Source organism: Falco rusticolus, chromosome 5 (assembly GCF_015220075.1).
Source record: "Falco rusticolus isolate bFalRus1 chromosome 5, bFalRus1.pri, whole genome shotgun sequence".
Lineage (NCBI taxonomy): Eukaryota > Metazoa > Chordata > Aves > Falconiformes > Falconidae > Falco > Falco rusticolus.
The window spans coordinates 82,788,476-82,814,063 of record NC_051191.1 but is presented as its reverse complement, the minus strand read 5'-3'; the positions used below and the strand labels follow the sequence as shown (position 1 = coordinate 82,814,063).

Sequence of the window (25,588 nt, the reverse complement as noted above, 5' to 3'; positions counted from 1 at the left end):
GTGCCGAATCTGCGGCTCCGGACGTGAAGGCTCTAACGGGGAAGCGGGAACCACCTCCCTCCTCCCCGCCCTGCAGCGGTGCCGCTGCCCGCCGCGCCCCCTCACCTGCCCGCCCGCGACCCAGGTGAGCGAAGCGGGAGGACGGCGCCGCGATGGGGGAGCGGCTCCGGGCCCCGGGGGCCCTGCGTTTGTTCTGCGGGCTTGGCGCCTCCCGGGGGAATAGAGGCGCAGGGGACCCTGCAGGCCTTTCCTGCCCACCGCTGGTTTTGCTGCCGCATCTCTGTCTGCCTTCTTTGGCCTGGGCCGCCGGTGTGGCGGCGCTGAGCCTGTGGTGGAGCTGAGGCCGCGAACGCCGGTTTCGGCGGGGGGCTTGGCCCTCCCCGCAGGGGCACGGGGCTGCTCGGCTGCGCCGCGGGCTGAGGCAGCGGCCGGTGCCCCCCGTGTCCTCCCCGCTACACCTGGCTCTGTCGGGCAGCAGCAGGGAGGCGTTCGCCACATCTCTAAGTTGAAATCCCGTTCGGTGATGGGCCAGGAGACCGCTCTGGTGACCGTGAGATTTTTGTTGTTAGCGTGAAGCGATTTAGGTTTGTTCACAAAGAAAGACACCACACAAAAAACTATAAACTGGTCCCATGACTTTTGCTGTAGGAAATATGCTTTTTTTCTTTAGGTTTCTGCTCTTCTTCTGTTTGGACTGTGTCTTTTAGCACTGGGGAGGTTTCCCTGGGGAGATCCAGCTGGAGTAACATGTCTAGCTTTGCAGGTAATCCTCAAAAAAAGAGGAATTAAGTGAGATGAGGAGCCCTAGTCGAGAGAAAAATTACTGATATGGGTATGTGCTCCCCTCCTGTGTTTTCATTCTGTAGACAGTTCTTTTGCTTTTCTTTTGGCTTATTTCTAATGGGACTATTTAAAAAAATAATGACAAATCCTAAATCAGGTTACAAAGTGCCAAAATAAGCTTTTTCTGAAAGTGATTGCAAACTTCCACTCCCCCCCAAAGTCTACCACCTGCAGAAAGGACAAAATAAAATCCTAGGGCACCGTGAAGGACTTCAGATTCTGAGACCTGCATGGCAGCAGTTACAGTGAGTCAGTTAAAGTTTGTTATTTAGTGAGGATTCCTTCTGTCCTGTTTCTGCTTTTAAGTCAGGAAGCTTAGGACTTTTAATTTGTAAGAGTTATTATCCAAATTCATATATTGGATACACTCAATTATAGCTTAGCATTCAGTGTTTTGAAAACTGGTATTTATGTTTCAGCCTCAACATAGGTATTTGGAAGTCAAAATTGAGAAGTGTATCTATGAAAAATTTGAGTGTTTAAGTTTTCTTGCCAGAAGCTATCAACAACATTGTTTTTAGTGAGCATTGTTTACTTAGGTTTTTACAAGAATGTAACTCATGTTATTTTCATTTCCAATGCAGGAAATCAACTCAAGAAGATGAAGCCTAATAAAGGAAAGACCTGCACTGGGGAGAGAGACTATGTGTACAAATTTAATGCTGGAAATCAACATTTAGTGCTTACTGTGCCTCTCAAATTCCCAGTGCAAGAGAATATTAGTCATTTGCATGGACGTCTAATGCTCCTGCACAATCTGCCATGCTTTATAGAAAATGGTAAGAATTGATTTCTTGAATTAGTGTCATATATCCATGTCCACAAGTGTCTTACAACCTGTTTTAAGAAACCAAAAGAAGGTGTTTATTAGAACAGTCTTTAATAAATTGTTTTTAAAACAGAAGAAAGGTTAAATAAAATTACTGTCAGTACTAGTAAGGCATCCAAGTAAAAAGCTTTTCAGTTCTGTTTCCTAGATGATTAATGATGCTTCTACTGACATGTTTTGTTGATGGACCATTCTCTTCTTGTTACAATAGACCTGAAGCAATCTCTTAATAAGTTCATAGAAGAGGAAACTATAAAAGATTATGACAGAGAAGCTGAAATGGCTCTGGAAGCAGTGAAATCAGGAAAAGTAGACATAAACCAGCTGGCAGATACTTGGGCTAAAGCTTATAAAGAGGTAAGATTAAGGCTGAAAAGTTAATGTTCAGGACTTGCTTTGTGAGTGTGTGTGTTTAGGTACAGACAGAATCGCATCTGTGAAGATGAAAAATTACACTGAAATTCACTTTTGCTGATCAATTCTTTCTATCTGAAAGTGATCATTAAGTCTTTATCTAACAAGTTCTCAGTCAAGTTTTTTCCTGAATTTGAGTCAAAAGATAGATAATTGAGAGGTATGTAGCTAGTGGTATTAAAACAAAAATAGACTTGAGGGTTAGTGCATTGGAATCGAAGCAAGAGATAGTAAAGTGCTACTTCTAAGTCTCAGTAATAGCAATGAAGACCCCTCTCTCCCCTCGGAGAGACTTTTTGGCTCATTTTCAAAGTTCATGTGACTATTTTACATTATTATAGCAGTGATGAGGCTTTGCATGTGTTCTTCAAAATATAGGAATGCAAAAGGACTGGAGGGGTCCTAGTGAACACAAAAAAAGAATGACAGAAACCGCAGCATCTGAGGAAACGTTTATAGGAATTGAATTTGCTTATCATGGTATATAGAAGGATGTTGTGAAAAATTCCAGAGCACACATCTGTTATAAAGAGAATTGGAAGCAAATCATCTACGTTAATGCATGTTAACAAAATGAAATTAGCTTAGCCTTTAAGAAGGAAAAAATCTGTATTGGGTGAGCATGGACATATGATAAAACACCGAAAGAGTTTGCAGTCTTCTGTGCTAGCAGTTTCTGTGAACAGGTTAGCCTGAGTGCAAGGGTTAGGATTAGATGATTTCTTGATGTTTCCAGTCTACACTTCAATGATACAATCTCAGTTCGTCAACTGAATCTGATGGAAATGATTGCAAAAGTAAGGAGTGTTTCAGTATAAAGGAGCTTGCAAAACTAGCATCTTTGGGCCATTCTTTGTTCAATAGAAATGGCTTTTCTTAAATTGGTGCTGTTTATCAAATTCTAGTGACATCAGTTTAGTCATGCTTTCTAGCAAAACATTTTTGTTTACACAGCTGGTGTTTTGGGCCCTATCTAAAATTCATCAATTACAAATATTGTTGTAGATGTTATTGTTCTTTCCAGGTTGGTGATGGCTCAAAATTGGTAGTTCCTTATTGCAGTCAGAACCTTAATGTTTCTGCTGTTAGTTGCTTTGAAAGAGAAAAAAGCATGAAAAGGGGGAAAATGTTAAAGCTCAAGCAGAATACAAAAAGCTCAAATTAGGAAAGATAATTAATGTATGTTGAACGTTGTGCATGCTTAGTTGGTTTTGCCCCACTGTTGCACGGGATCTTTCTATGTCCTAAAAGGTACCATATGCTTTTAAGTCTCTTGTAACTTTTAGACAACATTAGAATATGCAAAACCTGAAGAAACAAGCTGGGATGAAGACTTTGCAGATGTTTATCATGATCTGATACATTCTCCAGCTTCTGAAATGCTGTTAAACCTGGAACACAATTATTTTGTTAGCATCTCAGAATTAATAAGTGAAAGAGATGTGGAACTGAAAAAACTACGGGAAAGGTATTCCTTTTTTTTTTCTTTTTATTTTTTCTATCTTACTAAATATTGGTGCATGCCACTGGGTGTATACAACTCATAGGACAGCATGTGACAACTTGTATTTGTCTGTGTAAACCTATTTTAGTTGTGTTTCCCTCTTTAAAGTCGTTTAATACTTAGTCTGTATTGTTAGAGTCAGCTATCCTATATTTCCTCAGTTACTGAAAATAATAAAACCCAAGGTTATCAAAGTACTGTAAGGTTTGATTTCCGTTATTCTGTCGACGTTGCAAGTGGTGTGGCAACGTAAAGTGCTTGGGATATCTGGAAAATAAAGTATATGAAAAGATGAGCAAAAGACTTGAACCAGCTTAAGTCAGAAGCTGTTGAATTTGCAGTTTAGGAAAGCCTTTGCAGGATCACGTGCTTCCGACTGATTGAATGGTTGCAGGTAGCTGTTTTCTCCACAAGAGGGAACACATACAATGCAGGTTTTTCTTTCCCACCCCCGCACCCCCCCTTTTTTTTTTTTTGTTTTGTTAGGGTGACTAGGCTAAGGAAAATGAATGCACCCAAATACAGATATAGTATAGATGCTTGTGAGGTGCCTGAGTGTTCTGAGTAGGTCTGTTTTAGCAATGTAGGTGGCAATATTTCTCTTGAATTGTGTGTGTTTAAGCTTACGTTATACAGTGTGTACCTGCTTATATGGTTTCTTCTAGACTGAGTCATACGTATTTCTAATTTGTAGATAAATGTTATCAATAATGTTAGCAAACATTTTTGCTGCTTATTGACTCTTCTCAAGTATGCATATAGAAGAAAGAGCACTTAATCCCAAGAGCAGTAATGTAGAGCTCTTTTGTGATATAGCTGTGTATTGACTCCAGTGGCATTTATCATATCTATTTGTCATAATTGAGAAACTCCATATGGTCAGTGGCAGCTGAGACTATCCCAGATGAACGTAGGTGGTGTTCTGTTTACACAGGAGTTGGCTTGGAATCCCTGCCCCTCAGATTTGTTTTGTGGATACTCATTGCTAAGTCTGTGTTAGGGTAAATCGATTCCTTGCTGAAGAAAGGGCTGAATGTGTGTGAAAGAGTAAGTGAAGCCAGGGATTAAGAAGGCTAAGGAGGGACAGGGTATTGGATGAACTGATGATAGCAGGGCAGCCCTTTAACTTCAGATCCAGGTCCCCTTGTTGAGTGTTGTTTGAGCTGGAAGCTTATCTGACTATTAAAAATAGATGTGTTTTATCCTACTTCCTGGTGTTCACCTGTCTGCATCAACTGTGGTTTTGGTGGGATGAAGGCAAGGGACTGAGTAGGTCCATTTCAGAAACTCTCCTAATGATAAGGATAGCAAAGTGCTACATTAGAGCATCTGGAGGTACTGTCATACCATCTTTTGAGTATCTGTGAGTGCAGGCTTTAAATGCATGAATTCCAATTCCAAAATGAGCAGATGGACAAGGTGATGTATGACATATCTTTCAGCTATGTGTTCAGTTGTATCTCTGCTTGTGATGAGCGTTGACCTGCTGACTGGTATAAAGGATCATTCTGTTGGTAGCTGTATCAATGTTAATGGGTATTCTTCTGCCAGTTTTTTTGAAAAGGTTCCTTGTTGCATTTGCTTCTCTTTCAGACAAGGAGCTGAAATGGATAAGGTGATGCAGGAGCTAGGGAAATCGCTAACAGACCAAGATGTAAATTCATTAGCAGCTCAGCATTTTGAATCTCAGCAGGTAAACTAAGTTCAGTGAACTAGAATGTCATACAAATAATTGTCTTAAAAAGAAACCCCAAAACACTCAACTATCACTGATGTTTTCTTAGGATTTGGAGAACAAATGGACCAACGAATTAAAACAGTCAACTGCTATCCAGAAGCAAGAATATCAGGAGTGGGTGATAAAGCTTCATCAGGACCTAAAGAATCCCAACAACAGCTCAGTCAGGTATTTAATTAAACCAAGAGGCTTCTGTCTGTCATAGTTCAAAGGATTTGCTTTTATATAATCTTTATTTCAAATTAGCCATTTAAATAGGATAGTCACAGCACATAAACCATCATAATTAAATATTTTATTTTTAGCCGTTTACTTGTAGGCATTTATTCATTGTTTAATGTTACAGCCTTTCTTTACCAGAAAGTGTTGTAATGCACTGAACTACAAGTTGAGCTGAATACGGTTTCCTCCTATTTTGCCTTTATTTACCATACCTAGCTTTAACACTATTTCACAAGGCTATCTGGTGCTACCTAAGGATGTTCTGTAGAATAATTGTAGCTTGATAAATAGTAACAGTATCACACGTTTTGAATTAACAAGCCTCTTTTTTTTGTTTGTTTTTGTTTTTTTTCATGTATGCATCGCTGGACAGCTAAAAAATGGCAATGGCAATTTTTAGTGTGAACGCTTGTAAGAGTTGAATGAAAAGCTTTCTGATTGAGGAAACGGCAAGGAAATCAAAATTTGTAACTTGGGGAGATCCCTCACCATTAGTAACCATCTTTGCTACTAATAGGAAAACAGAAGTAAAACCTGATGCTTTCTCATGCCTCACATTAGTAGAAGAGCCTGTCTGAGTAGATTTAGGTGGATGCAGTAAAGAATTTCAAGGGAAACTACACCTTTGAACAAAGTGGATGCCAGTGATAAGAGGGAAAAGGCATGGATCATAATGCATGAAGTATTTAATCACTTAAGTATTTCCTTCTGGGTGAAGGAAGCTGAATGTGTGGAACATGAGGGAAGAGAGAGAGGAGGGGAAATATATTGGAAGATGATGCTGTATAGATTTCTCACTACTTTCCTCAGAATTTTGTTGTCTGGAAATTTGTTTTGGAAGTCTTTTGCAGTTCTTGGGTTTATCCCAGAATGTTCTAGGACTGCATAGCTCACAAGCAAACTGGCCTCTTTCTAACCTAGTGAGCAGGTAAAAGATTACTGCAGTAGTGACAGTCTGTTCAAGCTCTAAGCCAAATCCTAAAATATTTTTCTACATAATTTTCTTGTTAGCTTTGTCAGGTTTTTTTCCACGAATCTTTAAAGGTAGTGACGTTACAAAGGCTATTCATACTTACCACTGTGAACCTCTTCCAATGTGCTGGCCTTCTACTGTGATAAGACCAAGATGAAGCTGCTTGGAGCTGAAAGCTAGAAGAAATGGACTGCTAGAGGTCCAGAGTCAAGCTTCATAATTTTGGATGCTTATAACAGATGTGAAGTGATAGTATTTTAGTCATTGTACTCACATACAGTAGCAGAAAGCGTGATATCTCTGTGTCGAGTCCTGAAAACTGTAGGCCCCTAGTACGTTTGAAAATAATGCACGGGAAGCCTATAGTAGGGCAACTAGAAACTTGAGAGAGATAGAAAAATGTGTTCCATACACCTCTCCCTTTTATGTCTATATACATCTTTATGCATCTAGTTGCTTAGGGATGTGTATATATATTTATTAATGGTGTATCTCAGTTCTGCCTCACCACTGGGCATTTGGAATTAGTGGAATTGCTTGCAAATTTATAAAACACTTGAAGATGAGGCACTTTGAAAACAGATAAATTTTTAATTAATGCAGAAACAAATAGGAGAGATGTTCATGTTCTTTTGTGTCACAGAAACAGTATTACTTATGTTACTTAATACCAGATAGATTAGTTTAGGAAAAAAAAATTAAAACTGATGTCTGAAATACTTCCTGCTTGTTTGAACACTGTGGCATGTTTCGTTTAGCTTTTCTTAACCTTCCATTTTGTATAGAGAAAAAATAAATGTTTTATCTGGTCACTTCATGATTAAGGGTTTGGCTGTTATAAATGGGCTGAGAAGAGGTGGGTTTTTTTCCTTTTATTCTTATGTTCTTATTATCTTATAACTAGGTACTGTGATTTATTTTTATTTTTCAGTCTCAGGATGCTTTGCAAATGAGCTAGTTAATGTAAATCTAACAGTGGGGTCTATTCTTCCTACTGGTTTGCACCTGGAGTATTGCATGCCAGAAAACCCTCCCATGAATGGAGTTCATGCAAATAGGTTGTCTCTTGGTTTCCACAAAGCAGCTGAGAAAACATTAGACGGTTTTCACACAATATTGTTGGTCTTGAAAAGAATTAGGATGAACTTCTCAATACATTTCTCATTATTTTAGTGATGAAATTAAGGTTCAGCCCAGCCAACTGAGAGAATCTGTAGAAGGAAATGGAAGAATTTATGAAGAGCAAAGGCTGTTGGAAGAAAGTTTTACTATTCACTTGGGTAAGTAAACTGACACTAAAACCAAAGATGATAAAGGATGCTAATAAATAATGTATTTTAGCTATGTATTATTTACAGTATTTAACTGTCAATGTATATCGTGTATACAATTTGTAACTGTTTTGTATTTGCTCTTTATGTTTGTAAGAGAAGTACAGTGTGTGTAAACTGTATCAAACAGTATTAGCTACCTGAAATATACATAAAGGAAAACATTCTAGAGGCAAGTTTTTGTCCACTCTAGCAAGGTGACTAGTATAGAAAACACACTAACATCAGAAGGCGTAGCAATTAAAAATCATATTTTAACTTATGTTTGGTAAGAAAACATGGGTATTAAATTCATTTCCCATGATCAATTAACAGAAAAACAGATACTTACAGGTTGGGGTTTTTTTGTTTATACGATAGAGGCTTCTTGTGCTGTCTGTTCTGACTACATTAGTATTTCATCTGTAGCCTTATAATAGGGATCAAGGCTCATTTCAGGTACAGATAAGCCTTGCTTTGTGACAGCATGTGAAAATACTTCATTTTTACTCATACTTTGTAAATTACTGATATGTATGTAAAACTGAATATATGGCTAAGAACTTTCTTTGAGTACTGTTGATTATATTTCCCTTAGATATTTTCACAAAACAAGGGAGCACTTTGATCCTTGTGTTTTACTAACAATCCTGAGTTTCCTCTTTTACTGTATGTATTAAAATCCTTTATATTCCATACAGGAGCTCAGTTGAAGACTATGCATAACTTGAGATTACTGAGAGCGGATATGTTGGATTTCTGTAAACATAAGCGCAGCCATCGAAGCGGAGTAAAACTTCACAGACTTCAAACTGCAATGTCTCTCTATTCAACTTCTCTCTGTGGCCTAGTTTTACTGGTAGACAACCGTATCAGTTCATATAGTGGCATCAAAAGAGGTGAGTCCTCTAACAGTGTGTATTGTGTCAGTGAAAACTAATGTTACTTTACTTGCTGCCTTCTCTCAAAAAAACATATTCCCTGTATAATTAAAATTTACTGAAGACCCTAATGTTTTGTTACCTTTTCACAATACCATGTCCAAATGCAGAAAGAGATGGATAAGGACGGGGGACAGTGTTGTGCTGTGGTATGCTGTTATCTCTCTCATCTCTTTCCTAGGTTTTGTGTTTGAGTAAAGAACGTTTAGAGTGAACGCTTCAATGGTGATTTCCTTGCCGTAGACTGGCTTTTTATAGGGGCTTCTAACGCTTTAATGTCAGATGAGCATGCTGAAACCTATTTGCAAAGATGAAAATGAAATATGCTAAGACTTTAAATCGATAAGTAAATGTATAAAAATACCATGTGCTTTAAGTATCTGCAGCACTATTAATTCAATTTAAAATGAACAATAGGAATATTACTTGCCTATTCCTGGAAAGCTTAATTAGTAGCCATTGTAAATGCATGTCTTTTAAGTAATGGGACACTATGATGAAGGTGGTTTGTATCAAGGTTAACCAATGAAATGTGTTCATTCCAGTTTTGGTTACTGAGGCTTTCTCTGGGCCACGTTATTGACTTTTCCACCTTCCTCTTGATGTTTAATACCAAAATATTTACATTTGAAATGTCTTTCTGACTGGAGCCACTATTACTTGTCACTGTTCTTGTGTACTGTAAAAAAAATACTTGGGTTGATGTTCTCTGAAAACAGTGCGGAGTGAGGCTTGTAGCAAGAAGGAAAGGGAAGTGTACCAGTAAAAACTGCAGTTGTATTTGTGCTGTTTATGGTTTCCAAGCTGCTTAATTCTGACAGTTTTGTTTCACACTTGTACTAATTTTAAGTTGCTTTTTCTCTGCTTAAATATTTAAATTCATAACAAATAGAAGATTTATTTTATGCTATGTCTTGATAAAGGTGATAAGACAGACATTGAAGTAATACCGTTAAACACAAAACTGCATGTTCTAGACACCAGTTAGATCTTGCAGCCACAGTAGAGGGGAAAATAAGGAACTGTATCACAATCTAAAATATAATCCTCAATAAATTTTCATTTCTTTGAGTTCCAAAGGAACTTGACAGACTTCACTGTGGGCACGTTCCACAGCTCTCTGTACCACTGTTCTTTTTAAAAACGTTGCAGAAATGAATGTGTCCATGTCTCAGTTCCTCTCACGTAATTAGTTGGATGTATTACTTTAAACCATCAGTGAATGTCTGGTTGTACTGAGACCCTAAACTGCTATAGGTGGCAACTGACATTTGGGTACACTTCGTTAAATCCACTTTGTGGTGGCAGTGGTATCTTCTGACAGAAGAGCAGTAATAAACACCTTTGAGAGGAGACTTTGCTCTTAAATTGTAAGAGCTGTTTGTTGCAAGAGCACTAATCGGAACCAGTTCTCCTTCCTAAAAGGCTCTTTAAAAAGATAAATATGCTAGGGGGTTCAAAGGTTCATAAATTTGCTATACAGAAGACCTTTAAATAATAAATTGATGCTGCTGTTTAAGTAGGGTGTTGGTGGCTTGTGCAGTCCAAATTTCTGGGTTGCAAAAGTGCAGACACAATTTTCTGCTTCTGTTTTAAAGCTGGGGAAAAATGTAAACATCATAACCTTTATTTTGTGATGGGCTAGAAGCTCCCTCAAACCTCTGTGAGATTTTCAAAGATGGTTGGAATTAATTAACTTCATGTGAGTGTGCTACTTATCCAAGCATTTTACATTGTTTTGAGCAACACCAATCACTCAGCAAGCACTGAATGGAGGTATGAAGTCCTGCAATTTACTTGGTTAACCTTGTTTGTTTAGCTCTGGCCTGAGGAAGCCTAGGAATGTGCTTTGTTTAGTGTACTTTGTTAGTTTTGTTGTGTCTGGCAAACGTTTTGAGGTTGCATCTTTGGTAAATCTGTTACCCATTTGGTTCAATTTGTCTCAAAATTCAGGATGTTTGTCGGGTATTTGCAAGATTGAAAACCATGGCTACGATGTTTTCTGTATTTCTTGTAACGTGTAAAAAGCAACTATCAAAATATACCTTTGAAATTTAATTTGGACACATCTCTAGAAAACAGCCTTGAACAGAAGGTTGAATTTACATGTGAACTTTCAACATGCCAATTTAATTCAGACTATAATTTCTAAGCTAGATAAATAGTTTATATAATTTATGCATTGCCTAGCTCAAGTCTTTAATATTAGGACTTTGTGGGGCTACTGTGGCTCAGGTTTCGAGTAGGTGTAGCACACTCAAATGATAAACTAAAACTAACGTTAATTTTAATTTAAATATCAGAGATTTTTCAGTTGTTAGTTTCAATTAAAATGTCTTGTGACCTTGTTTTATCTCTATACACACGGAAGATACAATCTTCTGGAATATGAGCCTCTTCCTCCCTTGGTTTTGGACATCATAATTTAATAAAGCCTTTTGAAAATAGATTTTATGGTAAGAGACTGCATGTAAAAAGATAAAATACATTAAGATTTTTCTCTCTGCCCTGCCTGTTCCAGTTGCAGCCTGTTCACAGGAGTATATGGTGCTTTCCAGATAGGCAATCAGAATACATTAAGAACTGTAAGGAGGATTAGAACAGGTACCTCAAAGCAGGAAGTAAGTAGCAATTGTTTAGTATAGTCCAGCTCATTGCTAATAGCTTGTTTTGGCTCCCATTGACTTGCTTGGAGAAACGGCTGGACATTAGGATAAGAAGCTTAGAACACCAATCTCAGAGGCAGTATGTTATGATCCTGATTATCAGTATAATATTTCCAAGTCTGACGTAATACTTATCAGCAAAAGGAACTTGCAGCTCTCTTCAGCTGATGACACTTTTCTTTAACTTTCAGATCTGTGTCTTGGGAACTAAAAGGAAACAACTGTAATTCCAGCTTTTGAGATACGCTATTTATGATTTTCGTTAATAGCTCTCATTTTTCAAAACAAACTGGAATGCTGTTGTTGCTGTTGGAAGTGTCTGTTATGTATATCTTAATAAAATATCACAGATTGAAGAACTGTTAGTAATAAGGCAGCATTTGTAAAGCACAATTGCATTTTAATGTTCATATATTATTGCTCTTATTTTGGTGGGAATTTTTTGGTCTGGGTGGTTTTGTTTGAAAAGCAGCAACACTCAAGGTTTGGGTTTTTTCTTCCCCAAGCAATTAATTTATTTCAAAAACTGTTTTGGCTCTGCTGTAATTATTTTAGAATTTAAAGAGGAGTATAGCAGGGCTTTATCTGGTTTGGGGGGGTGGGGGTGCCTTTGTAACTGGCTTTGCTTGAACAGTAGAGCAGAATTATGTCATGTTCCTAACCACAGCCTTTCAACATGGATTTTAATCTTATATTTTTTCCTAGATTTTGCAACTGTTTGCCAAGAATGCACAGACTTCCATTTTCCTGGAATTCAAGAACAGCTTGAAATTGTCCAGAAGGTTGTACTTAAGGCCAGAGCACAGCGTAGCAGTAAGTCAAAAAGACATTGTGGTTAGTGACAACCAAAATTACTTTCCTTGAAATAGAATAGTGGTCAGCTGAATGTTTATGGTTATGGGCAAGTTGATTTCACTCTTCTTCAGTTACCTGACCTATAAAATGGAAGGATCAAGATTATTGATATACTGAGAAATCTGCATGAAATTCTCTCCTCATGGACAGCATGTTCACATGATGTTTTTGCTGCTATAACAGGTGTAACTTTACAAAAAAAAAAAAAATTAAATTCTGAGTCCTTAGGTTCTGATCACACTGTCACAGCATGGGAAGTGTATAGGGCTATTGTGCTTTCCTCTGCAGTTTAAACTGCCTGTAGCAACATAGACTTTATCTGACTTTACATTTAAATAGAAATAAAAGAGTAAAGCTTTAAAAATTGCAGGAAAGGAGTTATGACTCTTTCCCTTCCTTTAAAAGTGAACACTAAAGACTGAATAATAAATTGACTAAATGTGATGCTTTTTAGTGCTAACCAAATCCTTCTGAATGGTTTACTTTGCATTTATATTTACCAATGGCTGTGAAATTTTCTGACCACATGGTGTTAAGGTTGTACTTGTACATCATGAAACTTTGTTTTCCTTGCAGAGAACTACTTATGTGATTTAAATACCTCAGTAACGTGAATAGATTCATAAGAGTACATAGAAAAACAAGTTTTCTTAGGAACCTGCATATTGCTGTAGTCTTGAGGAAGTAACTGAAAGCTGGTTTTATACTGTTGACATGTAAATCTCTAAAATTTTTCTTGTAATACTAGGAACAAATGTGTTTAAAATAGTTGCGTTATTTAAAAAGCAATGGGAAGGTTCTACATTGTTGTGGGGGCAATTTGGAAAGTTTAGTATTACATCTGAGAATGTTGTGTTTTATCCAAATGAAGAGGTATCGTAGGATGATTTAAGAAAGTTACTGCTTTGAGATAGAATTTGGTTCAGTGTCTATTAAAGACAGCAAAAACAATTCCTGTGCATCCCTCTGCTTTTTGGGGACTTCATGGTAAAAATTCAAGCCAGATAGCATCTCAGAATATCGAAGTTCCATGCCAAAGCACAATTAACAGACAGTGTATTTAATATATGTGCTGTGTATTTATATACAGAAAACAAAAGTAGTGGAAATGAAGAGAAACTGAAGAATATTGAACGAAACCAGTCAAATATTTTGCCAGGTGAGTTCTGTTGCATTTTCCCCCTCTTCTTAAAGCAAGTTGTGTTTTATAGATGCACATTTTTAGCTCTGAAGTCAGAATATAAATCATAAACTAAACCTGAGTTGACCTCAATCAGAGGAGAAGGATGTTCTTGTGGCTAAGGCAGGGAACTGGGTGTCAGGACATCTGGTTTCTATTCCCAGCTTTGCCACCGCATCATGTGGCTTGGGGCAAATCACTTCTCTATGCCTAAAATTTCTTTTCAGAATTTGAAGATGAAAAAAAAATCTCTGAGCATCTTGGGGAAAAGGTGAAACTGAAATACTAGCAACTAATATTGTTTTTGAAAATAATTATATATATATCACTGTTGTGATACAATGAAGCGTTTTAGAAGTTTTTTTTTTAACTTTGAGAATGTACAAATCTGTCCCCCTCAAAGAGGAATTATCTTCTGTATGTATTGTGATTTTCAGTAAGGAAAGTTTCTGTGGAATTTGAAGACTAATACACAGTTGTAGGGGGGAGGAGTTAAATCCATACAACCCATGGCCGAATAAGAGGGCTTCTTAAAATTGCCTTCATGACTGTCTTAGATCTTGTTAGTATAAGTGGATTATAAATCGGCTTAGGTCCTTAACAGATAAATCCAGGTCAATCTTGCTGCAGTGGTTTGTGTATTGCTACTGTTAGATGATCATTGCTGGGCATTACTATTTCCTTAGCAGTCATCAGAAAAGCATATATATCTATTCTTCAGCTGTCCTTGTGCAAAGGTAGTATCTTAACTTAAACGACCAGTGAGAATGGGTTTGAAGAAAGGTGTTTGTCTGTTCACTGAAACAGTAGGGATATTGCATACTGGCTTTTCTGTTGACTCTAGTATAGAATTTTGATCTCCAGTGGAAAGGTGAGATGGAGACACCTGCATTTTGCTGCCCCTTACTCTTTCTCTACCTTTAATAAATGAATATAAAGTCTAAAAATGCCCTCACCAAGATGTCTTGGGTAACTTTTTTGAAAACAGCTCTGTAACTAATCTTGCCATTGTTAATAATTAGAATTTAAAATAATTTATTGATACGTTAGTCTTCCAGTACGTATCTCAGTTGTTATGTAACCCACTATCTTTTTTCCACAGACTTTTTGCATCCTTTATTTTAACCCATCCATTTTTGCTATTTCCGCCTCCCACATCTGTCTGCAATTCAGTGCTTACATTATATATTTTGAGTATTACACCTCCTCTCTGTTTGTTTTTGTTTCATGCTATATATAGATCATATCCGCCTGTACTGGCACTGTTATGTCTTATTACACCAGGTGTCCCTGATGCCAGTGAAACCCATCAAAGCAGGGAAGCGAGTGTAAGATGAATGTAAAACAATGATATTCCAAGAGATTTTAGATCAGTTGGTTTCTAACTTTTTTTATCTCCTTATGTATGTGTTCTGATCTCTGTTGTATATTTGTATTTGCCTTTGTCTTAACTGACCCTATCCTTACATAACCTAACAAATTGTATTTCAGTACAGGTCACTACCATGATAACTTGCCTTCTTGGTTTATGTTGCTGTGTAGGAGAATTCTACATCACGCGCCATTCAAATCTCTCTGAAATTCATGTTGCTTTTCACCTCTGTGTGGATGATAACGTAAGATCTGGTAACGTAACTGCTCGGGATCCTGCAATCATGGGACTGAGAAACATTCTCAAAGTTTGCTGCACACACGACATTACTACCATTAGTATTCCTCTGCTACTGGTGCATGATATGTCAGAAGTAAGTAAATGTAAAGATTTGGTTTGTTTTTATCTTCTAGGATGCAACAAAAGAGATTTTCTCAAAGGGTGTTTCATGCTGGTTTAGGCCAAATAGGACAGTTTATCCCAGTCACATACTCCTGCCACATCATTGTGCTGGCCCTCATATCTATATGGTGACCCAAATTAAGGAACTAAACCAGTTAAAAACATTTCAGCCAGCTGAATCACTTCAGTTTTTTTTATTCCTGCCCCTCATTTTGGACACTTCCTTGATCCAGCTCAATTGTACCAGTATTAATGAAAGATGGGACCGCATGCCTGGAAGTCTCTGGCAGCAGCTCTTTCTTAGAAACTAAGACTTCAGAGTCACTGATGTGATAGTGATACTAGAACCCCAACTAATTGTTGCTAGCTAGAAAACCTTAACAGTAAGTTTTATGAGCAGCAGAACTAGCAAAGCTTGGCTGGGAGTTCTGTATCCCCGAACACTACTCTTTACCTTCTCAGCCCTACGCAGCAGCACCCAAATTCCACCTTTTGCTGTGAACTGTCTCCTTCATTGCCTAATCAACTGCATCCTTAATTCCTATCCCTGTTTCCTCCCTAAGCCCCCCAAATACCGACTAGGCAAGAAGCAGCATATTGCTGAGGCTCTTTGTAGATACAAGTGTGCTTTACTTATTGTGCTGAGCTTTTGTATTCTCTTTTTCGGTGGGACACTAATGTAGCGCTTGCCTCTTACTCAACTGTAACTTTTCACAGTGCACACTAATGTAATACCACTGAAAACCTCTTTCCTCTATCACATCTGGCTCACAAGATACTAGCAGAGAAGAAAGGGGATGGGAAGGAAGGGAGAGAAGCAGTGGACAGGTAGTACAGCCATATGCCTCACCTCCTTAGGAGGTGAAAAGTCTATAAACTTAAAAAAAAAAAAAGGGGGGGGGGGGGGGGATAAAAATAAGATAATGATATTACCAATACCTTTGCATGGATAACTGTAGTCTGTTGTGAGGAGATTTTTAAATAACCCTTTGATTTTTCACTTGTAAATTTCAGTGCTGCCTTTCCTCCTTTGAAAATGCCTGACTTAGAGCAAGATAAAAGCTCGCCAGTGGATTACCTCTAACAGTGACTTTTTAATAACAGAATTTGATTGGAACGCAGTTCCAGATCTTTTACAAGATCGGAGTCTATTATTGTGAAAGTGCAAGCAATGCAAAACTTAAGTGTCCACTAATTAAGCTCCTAAAGGATATAGTTCCATACATAAAAGTAGACTTTTAGGAACAGATGATGTTAGTTCTGAAATTTTTCATTTCTGGTATCAAGACCTTTTTTGGGGCACAAATGCAAGTAACCAGCTTGCAGGACAGCAGCCTGGATTACTCGTGGGACCCAGTGACTCAGTTACTGTGTTTCATAAATTTATTGACCTTTTTTTTTCCTTAAGTTGCCATTTGACTATATTCTTTTTCTCCTTTTTTTTTTTTCTCTTTTCTTTATACCTTGCTAGTTTTAGCTTTCATTTGCTTATCTGTAATTTAAAATACAAATAAAACACAAGACCAGGTGTTCACATGCTTTTGAGTGTGTTGTTGCTTGGATGTGTGAAGCTGAAGAATTACCTTCTTGTCTAGCACTGGATTCTTAAAAGGTCCTAGTAAAACAGTTTACCTTTTATATTAAATTTCACGTCTCTGTAGAGTAAGCAGAAAGTGACCTGTACGATAAGTGTATGTTTGGCCAAAACTCTGTTGTGTGAATTGCATTAGCAGCATTGTGTATTACAGTGCTTTGCAGCTGGCTGACCTCATTTCAAACACAAAAATATGTAATGTTGTTGACGGAAAAGTGAATAACAGATTTCTGAAAGTTAACTTGAACTTGGTGCCTTCTGCAGACCCAGTTTTGAATACACATTTACCACCTACATAAAAACAGTTTTGTAAAGTGGTTAACCAGGAGCACAGCTGCAGAGATGTTTGCATGCTTCAATGTGACGGGTATCCATCGTGAGTTTTCTCTGTGCTTTTCCCAAAGTTTTTCTCCTTCCTATAGATGGAAGCGTGGTGTTTATAACCTCACAGAAGTAACGAGTGTATTATCTCAATGAAGCTATTACATTTCATTCCTTAGTTTTCTTTAGTCTGTTTTCTTTAGTTTTTCTTACGATGAGAACAACAAAAATAGATTACATTTCTCTGCTTTTATTGTTAAGTTAAACGAAGGAAAGAAACTGGGTTTGTCCAAATTCAGGACAACTGAGGCATTACTGTCTGATCACTGTTCTGGATCTAATATAAACTGGGGAACAGAATGGCTCCAGTAGCATGGCATAACTGAAAATGTTAGAGCTGGCACAATTTTTTGGTAGTTTCAGCACAGAAGCCGTTGCTGCCGTCTGCTCAGCTACACTGAGAAAAATGTTACTTTTCAGGGATCTCAGTCAGCTGTATCTATTACCATAAGTTAAGAGAAAAATGTTTGGGAAAAAAGTAGAAATTAAGGGAGTATAAGCCGTGTAACAAATATTTATGAACACTATTTATGTATATAGAGAGGTTATTGGTGGGTGTGTTAACCTCAAATATTTCTTGTCTGAATTTCCCACCTTTTAAATATATAGCTGCTCATACAGTGTTTAGGGTTTGCATAGATATGCTTTGAGTAAACATCTTGCTGATTGTTAATTTATTAAAATTAACATTGAAATTTGGTTTGAAATCTTTGTCTTATGAGACATTTATGGATTTTGTTTACATTACTTGGTTATGACATGGTTATGCAAAGGCATAAGTCTTTAGCTTTATAAAAGCAGCAGTCCCATGTAGTGAGTCTGTCACAAATTTGTTTGAATGAAGAGGTTTGCAACACATTTTTCTGATCAGTGATGCTGACCCCCTCTTTTTTTTTTTTTAATTAAATAAGCAGAAGAAATCTTAATTTGACAACAAGTACTTGCATCCTAAAAAGTAGCTGGGATGTGGTCTGTGCTGGTGAATAAAACCAGAAGTCCAAGGTGTATCTTTACTTGAATACTATTAAACAAAACCCATTATAGGAGATGGGGTGTTTGTTTGTTTTTATCCTGTCTCCTGCACTGTAATTTCAATCGGTACTTAACAAATACTTCATCGTTTCCACAACTGTTTCTTAGTTTGCATGTAGAGAAAAATCCAAATAACATGGCAAAATCATGAGAACTTACATTTTCAAACATGGATTAGAATTGAAACATTACTGTGTCATTTTCAGTTCTTGTGGCTTGCATGGAGTGACATTCTGGATCCAACCTGTTATTTCCCTGTGTGCCCGCAAGATTTAACATCTATGTTCCTCTGAAATAGCCCAAGGAATGGTGTCATATCCTGCTGGTTTAATCCTTTTAAGGCTTAGTTCCCTTTATTGATTACGTAAGGTACTCCTGAGTTGCCTTCAGAGCAACAGGACCTTTTTAGATGTTTGGTTTTTGCCTAAGCCAAAACAGTGATCAAAGCTACCAATATATGCCTACGTTACTTGTGACAGAAAGCACACATAAGTAGATAAATTCTTCCAGAAAGCTTAGAAATGAAAAAAAAAAATATGTCCAGCATTGTTCAGATTAATGTATTGTATACCCTAAAAGCAGTGTCTATTGATGGTAGTGATTTACATAATGAAAGACAGTTTTCTGAAAAGATATTTTTAACTTACGCTGTTTTCTGTTTTTAAGTTGTTACACATTTTCGGGATGGCAGGAGATACTCCCACCTAAGTAGGAACTTTTGGCTTTCAGTAGTTGTTTAATGCAGCCATGTTCAATGCACTGTTGCAGTGTTATCAATTAGCATGCTTAGATAACCTTGTTTCTCAAATAACTATTTTGAGTCCTGAAATTAAGCTCTTTGATACTGACAGATTGTACGGTGTTTGGTGCTGCAAAAAAAAGGCTGGCTTTACTGAATAGAAAATTATCTAAAGCTTAAATTTGAGAAGGTACATAGAATGGATAAATTTGTTTCCACATCTATATTCCTGCATTCAGACCAGAAGGTGCTGATTTTCATGTTGGAGAGTACATCAGAACAAATAGGTACTATTTAAACTGAGAGAGAGTAGACTTAGATTAGATAATCGGAAGAAATTCTTTTCTGTGGGGATGGTGAGGCACTGGCACATGTTGCCCCGAGAAGCTGTGGGTGCCCCATCCCTGGAAGTGTTCAAGGCCAGGTTGGGTGAAGCTTTGAGAAACCTGGTCTAGTGGAAGGTGTCCCTGCCCCACGGGCAGGCAGTGAGTATGTCAATAAAACTTAGAATCACCAAGAACAGTTAGGCTCCTGGCCGCACTTCCCAGCAGTAACCGATGATTCCTCTTTGGCTAGCTGAAGCGTGAATCTGACAGTTATCTGTTGGACATTATACATTTTTCTGTAGCTCCGTAGGGGAATTTAATAACCCTGTTTCCAATGACAGTTGTAAGATTGTCAACAGTATTTTTATTCAATATCGCAGCTTAAAAATTTGTAGATTGTTCTGACAGTGGGCTGTCCTACCAATAAGCAGTGGCATGCTTTTAGGGTCACCTATAGGGTATATACTACCTGCCTAGAGTAGTCTGGAAAACTGAATCCCTTTTTATGGCCTGTAATGTTGCTTGAATACCTGCTTGGAAAATGGGGTTCTGTGGCAGAAATGTATTATTTTTAGTAACTTCCCTATTGCTGCTCTTGGTTAGATCATTGGGCATTGAGTCTTCATTTATTAATTTTTAGGAAATGACCATCCCGTGGTGCCTGAAGAGGGCGGAACTTGTGTTCAAGTGTGTCAAAGGTATGTTAGTGGGTGCTTCAGCTAGGGGGGCGGTTTGTGTTACATGTGGTGACATCCAGCCTTGGCTTAGGTTGTGTATTTTCTTAAAAAGGTGTTTTTCAATAAGGTGTTGTTTGTTTAAAACATACACTTACATTTTCTCTTTAAAATTGCTAACTATCATTAGTTAACTGTTAACCAGGAAATAGGCTCAGACACTTCGAAACATTTTTAGTCTCTATTCTAAAAGATCTTTACAATGTAGACAGTAGAAGGAAAAGCCCTTACTGCTGCCTTGAGCAGTCTCTGAAGGAAGGCAAGAGCTGGTGGTTCTCTGCAGTATAATTTCCAGTGTCGTCTTTTTAGTTTTATTTTTTCAGACAAAGAGACTCCCTGCATTTTTCCAAGACTACTTTATACACTAATTAATCTCTTTGCTGGAAAGTCCTCATGACTCATCTTGGTTTTCTGTCTTTCCAAGTGGTGTTATTACTTACCGCATTCTTCTGTGCTGCACTCAAATACTTGAACCAGTCATTTAGAGTTTTTAAAATGTCAGTAATGTTAAGTTTTCCTACCACCCACTTGAGGAACCTCTTTCTATTGTGACCTTTATTAATTCACGATGGAATATCATCCATGTAGCCACTTTCATTAAACAAATATTTTTCTGAGTATCTTTATTTGCTGCATGTTCCGTGGACACGCATTTAGTTCATTTGTAAGGATATGCTAGCATAAAAATGCCATATCATAACTTGAGCAACAAACGAGCGCTGAGCTTTTGCCACATAAGTAGGTCCAGGTAGTTTCTTTTGCTGCCAGATTGTCAGCGTACTTTTGGCAACAGACTTGTGACCACATCCACATTAATGAGTACATCAGAGCTAAAGGAAAGAGCTGTTTCTCAATGAAAGCAGGCCATTGAAAGAACTCATAACACGTATATTTAGAGAAACCTCTCACTTTTGCTGGCTAGCACTGGTTATTCTGCTCTTCAAGGGTATATTGATTTTCTCTGTAACACCTCATTAGATTTTCCAGTTGAAGCAGATTTCAGCCAGGACATTGGCCAAATCTGATTTAAATGTGATTAACGATATCCCTAGTTACAGCAGTTAAAATCCTAATTGTACGTGAAAGCTCCCTCACTGCTTGCTAACAGTGTCATTGACAGGGAAGATTGCATTGGTAATGCATACAGTATGAATGCTGGTTTTTAGGTTTCATGATGGAGATGGCCTCGTGGGATGGAGGAATTTCTCGGACTGTACAATTCTTGGTACCACAGGTAGGTTAAACCTTGTTCCAGCAGACATTTAACTTGAAGTTAAATGTCAGCAGATCTAGTTTTTGTTTCTTTGCTATGCCCTGCTCTTTTTGTGTAAGCTTAAATTACTGTAGTTTTGGTTCCTTGCCTATAAAACAGGAATGAGGGGTTTATATTTTTTGATGTCCTGTAGTATCTTCTGAGGATGCTAACATTTCAAACTGGGAGGTTCACCTTTACAAACGGTGAATACATCACCTTTGAAAAAGATAATTTTTTACTATTATTTACTCTGAAGAGGTGGGCTAACCTTGCATTACATAAGTTTAGGCATTTAGTAATCATATTGTCCAGCAACTTGGAAGGTTGCAATGCGCTGAGTTCAGTCATGCTTCCACAGAGTCATTAATGACTCCAGAAATTTGAAGTTAATTGTAATTAAGATTCCAAAATGATTTAATTTGGAGTTCTAGCTAATCTTCAGAAACAGGCAGTTTGCCAAAGGTGGCCAGCACTAAGTTTTCTTTGTTTTAAAAAACAGTACTGGAAATAATATAAAAATCAGAGTTATTTTAGGAGAGAAATCACTACTTTATCAAGAAATACATGTTAACTGCTGGGCAAGGAGGAAGCCAAGAATAAGTGCTGAAGTTGAATCTAATCCTGGAATTCAGAGAGTAGGAGTCCTATAGATAAGAAACAGCACTGTCCTGCGTATGCTAGGCAGAAATAATCAATTACTGGAAACGGAGACATCACATAGGACACAAACAGTATTTTTAGGTCAGTCTCTTGATTGAATTAGAACACATAGTTTGAAAACAATCCTTGTGAACTTCTGAGAAAACAGCAGTTCTCTTAACTGTCAAGAGCTGAGAGACACTTAATTCTTCCCAACTACAGCAAAAAGCCAAAGCTTACTGGGGTATTTTTTCTAATTCTTTCTTTTTTTTTTTCCCAGACAATTTCTGAGGAAATGTTTTACCAGCTCAGTAATATGCTTCCACAAATCTTCAGAGTATCCTCTACATTGACTCTTACCTCTAAGCACTGAATTATGTGCAGCAGTGAGACGTATCCTGTTGACAAAGCATGCGATTACAGAGATTCTGGACTGGAATGTCTCTCTTCTGAGGGATGATGACCCTGAAGTGCTATTTGTTGCAGTTTCAAGAATCATGTCACCCTAATAAAAGATAAATGCTGTCTGTACTTGGGTATTAGCAGTTGATTTTTTGCCTTTTGCTTTGTTTCAGCACAGTATTAATATTGAATTCCTCACCTGTATCTGAAAGACATTCAAATATAACTTATCGTATGTTATCTACAGAAATATAGGTGATTCTTGTGTAGTAGGAATAAGAGCTTATGGTAGGAGTAGGATCTTCTGCGTGGTCTTTAGGTTGTTGAGTTTAAAACATACTTTATTAATTTGTTCAGTGACATTTAAAAAAAAGAAAAAAGAACGATGTCAGGTGTCTCCTTAGCATAACTGATGTAATTTGTCACGGTGACTGCACAATAAAATGTATTACTGCCTCATTTTACTGTTACAAAATCAAAGACATGAAACAAGCATTTTACGTGCTATGTTTTGTAAATCACAGAAGTTATGTTAAGAAGGGGGGTTCCCTCAAACCCTTTATGTTAGATCAGCCTGTCCATTTCCCAGGAGAGATGAGACCCTTGTGCCTGCCCAGCCTGCCCGCTGCCTGCGCTGTGACAGCCCGCTGTATCGGAGGGGATGTGACCAACCTATTCAGGGACCCCCGCTGACAGCGTCACTCAGTCAAATCCCTTACAACAATGACTCAAACCTCCAGAGACTTGTACAAAATGAACTTCAGCTGGAGATTTGAAATGAAGATTTTTTATTATGCAAAATACGTATTGGTGGCAGAGTAAGTTTTGAAGATTGCTGGTGATAATACACTGATTGCAAAACAAGCTTAGAACGATACACCTAACAACAGCTAGCGTGTGCTAGTCAGAGGCTGAAGTTCTTACCCAGTAGGTGGCCCTACGGGGTAGAAGGCAGGTTCAGCCTGCCAGCTGATCCCAGAAGCTACGATGGAGTCTTCCCTAACTTCTCCCCTCCTTTGCTCGCTTTTTATACTTCGTAGTATGTTGTGTATTCATTGGCATACACGGGTTGGGTTAAAGTTTCTCACTTCCAATGCAAATTATTATGCATCCTCAGATAGCACTGCTGAAGTTCGTTACTAGCTATGCATGTTCTCTAGGTGGGGTCGTGCCCTCTTTTGGGGGGCCTATTTGAGTCAGAGGTTGAGATCTTCCATTGCCACAATTATCTTTCCCCTATTTTCAACTAATTTGCTATTGGCATCAGTGGATTGTGACAGTTTATCAGCTTGTCTCCTCTTACAGCCAGAACTTTCCTCGCTTGAAGGCTTCTTTCTGTGTAACTTAATGGTCGTCTTTTCGCTCCCTGTTCTTTGTTCCTCATCATTCCCAAGGCTGACTCCCTTGGTTAGAAGTCACTTCGTTCATAACAGCTTTAGACAGTGGGTCAACTTGACCGAGCTTTATGCACAGATTGATTTAACATACATTTAAACACTAAATCAGAGTTTGGTAATTTGGGAGTTTAGACAGCAGTTCCCCATTCCTGGACTTATTTTAGCCCAACACCAGTCCGTTTTCTTTACATTTAAGTGGAGCTTGAGTAACTGTAGTCATACATATTTTTGTTACTGATTGGTGTCACGTACCCAGTGAGGTGTTGGTATCTTGGAGGCGGGTAGCTTTGGGATGGAGGTGTGCGTTGGTATTACGATGGATTATTTCATCTGAGGAAAGTAATTTCACCACAATGGTCGGCTCAGCAGCAGACATCTCAGGTTCTTCATGTGACAGCTGCCATGCAGCTTATCAGCTGTGTGGTACCATCAGACTCCCCTTCCTGCAGGGAGCACAACAGAGCCTGGCTGCGACGTCTCCACCTCCGTTACTCCTGCCAGCACATGCTGAGGTGGCAGGGTGTGCTGCTTAGGGAGCCGTGGTAAAGTAGATTCCATGCATGCCAACCATCCTGAAAGTGATAGCTCTATTTTACCCTAAAAAGCTTTCTGTAACACTACGCTTCTGTTATGTCCCAGTTTTCTCTAATCCCCCACCTCCTCAGTAATTTTCCCACAAAAGAGTTTAAAAAAAATAATCAAAATAACATACCTGTGACAATAGTTAAAACTTTTAATTATTATCTTTTTTTTTTTTCTTTTAGTACGTTAAGTATTTGCATTATTTTGAGATTTCACATTGACAAGTCTGTCACATGAACAACTTTATAAGAAAACTATTATGTTCTGGAGTGTGGTACAGGTGTATTTTGCTGCTTATTAGTTCTTAATGTTTCACGACTAAACAATCTAATCAGAGATGACAGGGAGGCAGGTCAAGATGCAGCTATGAAATTTCTTGAGACAAACTTGAATTCACTCAAAAAAAAAAAAAAAAGCAAAACAAAAAAAAGCCCACACCCCCTTGCCTCCCCATGATGGGGGGTGAGGGCTAAGTTGGGAACTGCTTTTCCCCTGTTTTGGACAGGCGAGGATTTTTAAACTCAGCTGTGGACCCAGGAGGCTGGAGGCAATCTTTCAGTGCAGAGACTGGCCACAGGAAAAATCTTGTCTGAAACTGGGATTCTCAGGGTTGCCAGAAGAGTCAGGCTCTCAGCAAGGAGTGGGGCGGGGAGGGGGACCCTCCTGAAGTCCCCAGTTCCGTTAGGTAGGAAGCACAGGGATCTGGGCAGAGCTGGCTTGGAATCTGGGCTCTGTTTCCTCTTTTCCTATGTATTGCTGAAATTCTGCGCTTGAAAACTGGAGATCCTGTAAGCCAACTAAAAACCCCACAAATTATTATCTATTTTCATCGTGATTTTTTTTTTTAAATTATAATTTTTATTATTATCTAGTTTGATCAATGTGAAGATTGCAAAGCTCTGTTCTGGGGATACTGCACAATTTAAAACTCTCACTGTGAATCCAAGAAATATTAATGAGTTCATGATGTTTTTAAAGTCACTATATAATTAACAGACTCTTAGCTTAGTATTTTTATCAGGTCCTGCATGCTGTACTGAAGCCATGTAAGTGACCCAGCAAACATCTATTGCTGAACTGTCAAACGCTTTCTCTTCCTCTGCCAGCAACTTCTAATTTAGAAGAATCACGCACGTAATGTGACCTAATTTGGTGTTCTAGAAAAGAAGGATGTAAATTCATCTAGAAGGAGCTGGATTAATCCTGTTAGAGCTCATTTTACATTGCTGGCCTTAAGCTGAAATCAAACTCTGGTCCC

The 25,588-nt window shown here is 38.1% G+C and overlaps 1 protein-coding gene across 2 annotated transcripts; it reads left to right on the top strand.

Moving 5' to 3' along the window:
• Window positions 1-11: 11 nt before the first annotated feature.
• C5H12orf4 (chromosome 5 C12orf4 homolog) lies at window positions 12-22,480 on the top strand. Of its 2 annotated transcripts, none has more exons than XM_037388376.1 (14): window positions 12-124; window positions 1,428-1,622; window positions 1,884-2,029; window positions 3,373-3,554; window positions 5,184-5,283; window positions 5,375-5,496; window positions 7,697-7,803; window positions 8,535-8,732; window positions 12,146-12,253; window positions 13,386-13,454; window positions 15,018-15,220; window positions 19,962-20,019; window positions 21,222-21,289; window positions 22,230-22,480. In XM_037388376.1, exons 2-14 carry the CDS (start codon window positions 1,445-1,447, stop codon window positions 22,320-22,322), a joined length of 1,632 nt encoding a protein of 543 aa, XP_037244273.1. In that variant the 5' UTR covers window positions 12-124; window positions 1,428-1,444; the 3' UTR covers window positions 22,323-22,480. The 2 variants fall into 2 exon arrangements, with proteins under 2 accessions (XP_037244273.1, XP_037244274.1); XM_037388377.1 differs by lacking the exon at window positions 12-124 and adding an exon at window positions 533-550.
• The last annotated feature ends 3,108 nt before the right edge of the window (window positions 22,481-25,588 follow it).

What these genes read in the sequence shown, in the direction of transcription:
- C5H12orf4 (XM_037388376.1), top strand. Translation starts at nt 1,445, where the DNA reads ATGAAGCCTAATAAAGGAAAGACCTGCACTGGGGAGAGAGACTATGTG. An exon ending in GCCATGCTTTATAGAAAATG is followed by an intron (nt 1,623 to 1,883) that starts GTAAGAATTGAT and finishes TTGTTACAATAG; the next exon opens with ACCTGAAGCAATCTCTTAAT. An exon ending in TGGTGCATGATATGTCAGAA is followed by an intron (nt 15,221 to 19,961) that starts GTAAGTAAATGT and finishes ATTAATTTTTAG; the next exon opens with GAAATGACCATCCCGTGGTG.